General features: G+C 57.5%; 1 protein-coding gene across 1 annotated transcript in view; it reads right to left on the reverse strand.

Moving 5' to 3' along the window:
* CSPG4 (chondroitin sulfate proteoglycan 4) overlaps positions 1 to 3,187 on the reverse strand; it is a 32,383-nt gene extending 29,196 nt beyond the window's left edge. The window contains 1 exon segment of the mRNA XM_017854782.1: positions 2,990 to 3,187. Coding sequence (XP_017710271.1) covers positions 2,990 to 3,077 — 88 coding nt within the window. The 5' untranslated portion in view covers positions 3,078 to 3,187.
* Between the last annotated feature and the right edge of the window lie 1,479 nt (positions 3,188 to 4,666).

Here is a 4,666-nt window from a genome sequence, read left to right on the forward strand (position 1 = left end):
GGGAGAAAACGCTGGCTGGTGGGGATGGGGACACAAGAACAAACATCTGGAGTCCTCAGGGAGCTGCCTGTCCCCACAGACCTCTCTCTTTCCCTTACTGGGGCCTGAGCCCACTGGTGGGTGGCTGTCCACCTGGCATGATGTGGGGAAGCTCACTGCTGTTGGGGTGAGTGAGAACACCACGGCCTGTGTGCCCAAAGAGAGACCTGAGGCAGTCCCTTCTTTTCTCTGAGCCTCAGTTTCCTCATCTGTAAAATGGGAATGTTAGATAGATATGGTGGCTCACACCTGTAATCCCAGCACTTTGGGAGGCCCAGGTGGGAGGCTTGCTTCAGCCCAGGAGTTCGAGACCAGCCTGGGCAACATAGTGAGACCTCATCTCTGCAAAAAATAATTACCCTGGTGTGGTGGCACATGCCTGAGGTCCCAGCTACTCAGAAGGCTGAGGTGGGAAGATCACTTGAGCCTGGGAGGTTGAGGCTGCAGTGACTTTCCTGAACTGCAGGGCTGCTGTGGGGCTGCATGACTAACAACATGGTTAGTGCGCACCCTGGGACATGGGACACCCAGCTCGTACCGCTGGTATGAGTGCAGCGATAAGACAGCTCTATCATCTCCTGTTTGGAGTTACGGACCCTCCAGAGAAGCGGAGAGAGCTAGGAACCCTTGCCCCACAGAGGAGCCAAGTACAAAATTGTTCATACAAATTCAGTTCATTCAAAAAATCCTCATACAAACTCAGTAGGAATGGTAATATAGTAAATTTGAAACCTGCCCTAATCCTGCAGCTGGAGGAAGAGTCTTAGCTCTCTCTACAAGGCTCTATTGAACTGACATATGCTGGGGAGGAGGGCATGTTGGAGGCAAGAGGAGAGCTGGATGGGGCGGGAGTCAGGGGAAAGGCAGTGAAGGAGCAGAGGGACCAGGGAGGGATCAGGCTCCAGTCCCAGACCCAGAGGCCCCTTGTTCATTTGCTCCTGGCCTTGAATAGAAGACACAGCTCAGGTGGCACCCCGTCCCCATCCTGTGCTCACTTCCTTCCCTGTAAGCGCCACTGGCCCAGGTCGTTAAGGTGGGGAACTTGGAGACAGAGGCAGTAGCCTCTGTCCCGGGCTCCTAGTCCCGGCCACCTTGTCCAGGTCTGTGAGAGTGGCCATGTGCACGTGTGTGTGCCCACATCTGTGTGCGCCAGTAAGTGTGGACATCAGGGCTATTTCCAACTCCCCTCCCCGCCCGCCTCTCCTGGGCAGCATGCCCAGTTCCCAGACATAGCCTATACACTTCCTCCATGAGCTCCACATGCACCCCACTCCCCTCCTGCCATCATCGACAGCCGCCTGGCCCACCTGGCGTGGCCCACCCCAGTCCCCAAGGCGGGCAGCACTAAAAGGCCCTTCTTGTCCTGCCTGGGTGGGCAGGCGTAGGGAGGGAGGCTCCGTTACACTTGGCTCTAGAACAGTTTTCTCGAGTCTGTGTCCCTCCCCAGCTTGCCCCTGATTTTCTCCCCTCTGTACTTTTCATCCAGATCTTTGCTGTTTGAGATTTAATTTGCCTTTCTGCCTCCTGAATGAGTCTCAGTTCAGCCTTTCAATATCCTGTGCCCCTGAGCCTAGCACCATGCCTGCATGCTGTCAGGGCTAAGAAGGTATTTGAGAATGGCTCTCAGTTGAAGTGCAAGGAGGTGGGGTACTGGAATCCCTCCTTGGCTGGAGGCTGGGGCCTGGATGAGCTGACTGCCCTGGTCACCTTGGATGCTCCCTTCCCATCTCCCTGGCCGCCCAGCCCATCCCTCAGGCCCTGAGATCTCAGGGGATCCGGTCCCTGCAGGAACAGGGAGCCTGGGGATCCAGCCCTGATTCACCCCGGGGGGTCCTCCCTTGACTCACTTCCCTTCTGGGAACCATGTGATGACCTCTTTTAGAGCTGGCTTCTCCATCTGAAGGGGAGAAGGGTGTGGCCTGGGCCCTCGTGAAGGAGACTCAGGCCCTTCCTTGACTCCATGCTGCTCTTGGGAATGATCTCGAAGGTGTAGCTGAAGCGCTGAATCACACATGGGTAGTGATGATGGATGGGCCCTAAGGCCACAGTTCCTATGGCATAAGTAGAGCTGCCTTCGCTGAAGGAAGAATGCTGTCATGGTGGGGTTTCTGGCATCGAGACAGAGAGGGGATATATCCCAGCACTTCTCTGAAAGCAAACTTCCATTCAGCCTCTGCTGGGTCAGGCATCAGTGCTGGGATGAGGAGGTGTGGCAGGGGGTGGTCCAGGGCTATCTGTAGGACAAGCCCCCGCTGGGGCACAGTGTATCTGAGGGGCACCGGCTCTGCCTCTAGGAGGCTGAGAGTGGGTGGTGGGTGGGGGGTCCTGCCTGTCACCAACAGGAGGAGGAAGAGGAGGAGAGAAGGAAGAGGGGAGGTGGCCGATAGACAGACAGATCTGAACAGGAGCAAAGGGAGGGGAGAAGGGGCAGAGCTGGGGGGCAGCTGGAGGGGTGTGTGTGGGGGCTCCTCACAGGGGAGGGCAGGGTGGCTCCTTCCTCGTTTCCTGCCTTGTTCTCCCCGTTCCTGGCCCGGGGCATCTGAGGCTGGAGGACCCACTTATCACTGTCGCCGGGTCCCTTTGGACCCCAACATAGTCACCCCAAACTTGCCTGGCAAACAAAGCCTGCCCAGCATTGGGGTGGCCCCACTGGTGTCTCCGACAATCCAAACGGGCAAAGCCACACCCTAGACAATCCATGCCTGGGGTGCCTGTCCCTGCCCCTAACTGGACAGCCTTGGCTAGCTAGAAACCCCATAATCTGAGATAGCAGGGTCCTGTGTCCACCCCAGGATTGAACCCCTGGCGACCCCAGCCAGTGGTGGGAGAAGTGCAGCCTGCTTGACTCCCGATCTATGGGCCACTTCTGGCTCCTCCTGTAGTTTTTCCCTCCCGGAGGAACCCCTCTAGTTCTGCCAGGTTGGGTCGGGGTCTCAGGACCCTCACTCACCGGTGGATGCAAGTCTGGCCAACATAGCCAGGGTCAAAGCCAAGGCCAGGGCGGGGGCTGGAGGTGGGGGCCGCCGCCCCGACTGCATCCTGGCGGGCTGGGCGGCAGGACTTGCGAGGAGCCAGCGGAGTCCTGGAAGCTGGGAGCTGAGTGGAGCCAGCGGCTCTGCTCCTGGGCGCGGGCCGGCTCCGGGTGTCCGCGCACTTAACTCCGGGGGCGGGGCAGGCGCAGACCCGCGCGCCCGCTCGGGTTTCAGGCTTGGGCTCCCCCACCTGCCCCCACCCTCAACCTTCTTAAAGGGCCCGTGCGGGGCTGCTCCTCTCCGGGGCAGGGGTGAGGGGGGCCCTTACAGCTGGGCCAGCCCCCAGCCCTACCCTAAAGACTGGGAACAAAGTCATAGAGAGGCCCAGATACCCTGAACTCTGGCCCCGAGAGCCAAGCCCGGGAGACCCCCTCAGGGAGGAGGCATGAGCTGGGCCAGCCCCCACTTCCCTCCTTTCTGCCTTTGCGGGAGTTCAGGAGACCCATCCACAGGCACAATCCAGCCTTAGGACGAAGGACAGACACCGGCCATAGGCTGCTTTTGGGCTGCTTTGCCTCGGAGGCCCCCTGGGAACTTCTCCAGACTCCAGAGGCACCGCCCGAGGTCCTGTGGGGCACTGCCCATGGGTGCAACACTGACCTTCTCTACCTGGAAGGGCCTCACCTCAGTCTCCCTGTCTGTAAAGGAGAGATGTCTGAATTTCCTTACAGGGCGAAGAATTCTCAGTCCCGCCATGACATTTGCCTCAAAATAACCTTGCAAGGTGGGTGATGAGCATCCCCTCTCCCATTGCATGGAGGATGAAAGTGCAGCTCAAGCTGAAAATGGCTCTTACAAGACTCCAGGTGGAAAGTAGATCCAATCTGGGGCCAGAAGCCCAGGCCTCCTGACCCCTGATTCTGGGTGTTTCAACTTCCCGAGGCTGCCTCTGGGAAATCTGGCCCTGGATTTAGCTCCTACCTAACAGCTTCAGGCTGGGGCCCTTCTGCTGGCTCCCTTCCAGGCAGCAACATCAGCCTAGTCCCAAACAGGAGAAAGGACAATGTTATTGTAGCTTCCGGTGCCTAGAGGCTCTGCCTGTTCTCTGTCCAGTCCCAATGTTACCAGGCCTTGGTTTACTTTCTCCATGCAGGTCCCTCTGTCTGTCTGCTCCAGCCCATCTCCAGCCCAACCCCACCTTACACCCTCTTCTCAGCTCCTCCCTTTGACCAGTAACAGTCCCACAATGTGTACAGCACTTCATACTTTGCAACAAAACTGAGGCCTATTTTGCAGATGAAGAAACTGAGGCTGAAAGAGATTAAGGGACTGGAGCTAGTCTACATAGCTGCTGAGAAATGGGGCCAGGTCTTTGACCCTAAGTACGGTGCTCAGGTGTGATGGTGCCTGGTCCGTGTGGGGGTTATGAGTATTGGTCTTGAAATCAGAGAGAACTGGGTTCAAATCCCAGCTCCTCTACTTGGCTGTCAAACCTTGAACAAGTCCCCTCACCTCTCTGTGGCAGTTTCCTCATTTGTAAAATTGGGTTAATGAGGATTAAATGCTTCAATGTGCCTGAAGTCCCTATCCCAGGGCCTGGCATACAGTAGGTGCTCAAGAAATGCTTATCCTTTCTCTTCTGCCTCTGTCATCCT

This window comes from Rhinopithecus bieti, unplaced genomic scaffold, assembly GCF_001698545.2.
Source record: "Rhinopithecus bieti isolate Rb0 unplaced genomic scaffold, ASM169854v2 scaffold_39856, whole genome shotgun sequence".
NCBI lineage: Eukaryota > Metazoa > Chordata > Mammalia > Primates > Cercopithecidae > Rhinopithecus > Rhinopithecus bieti.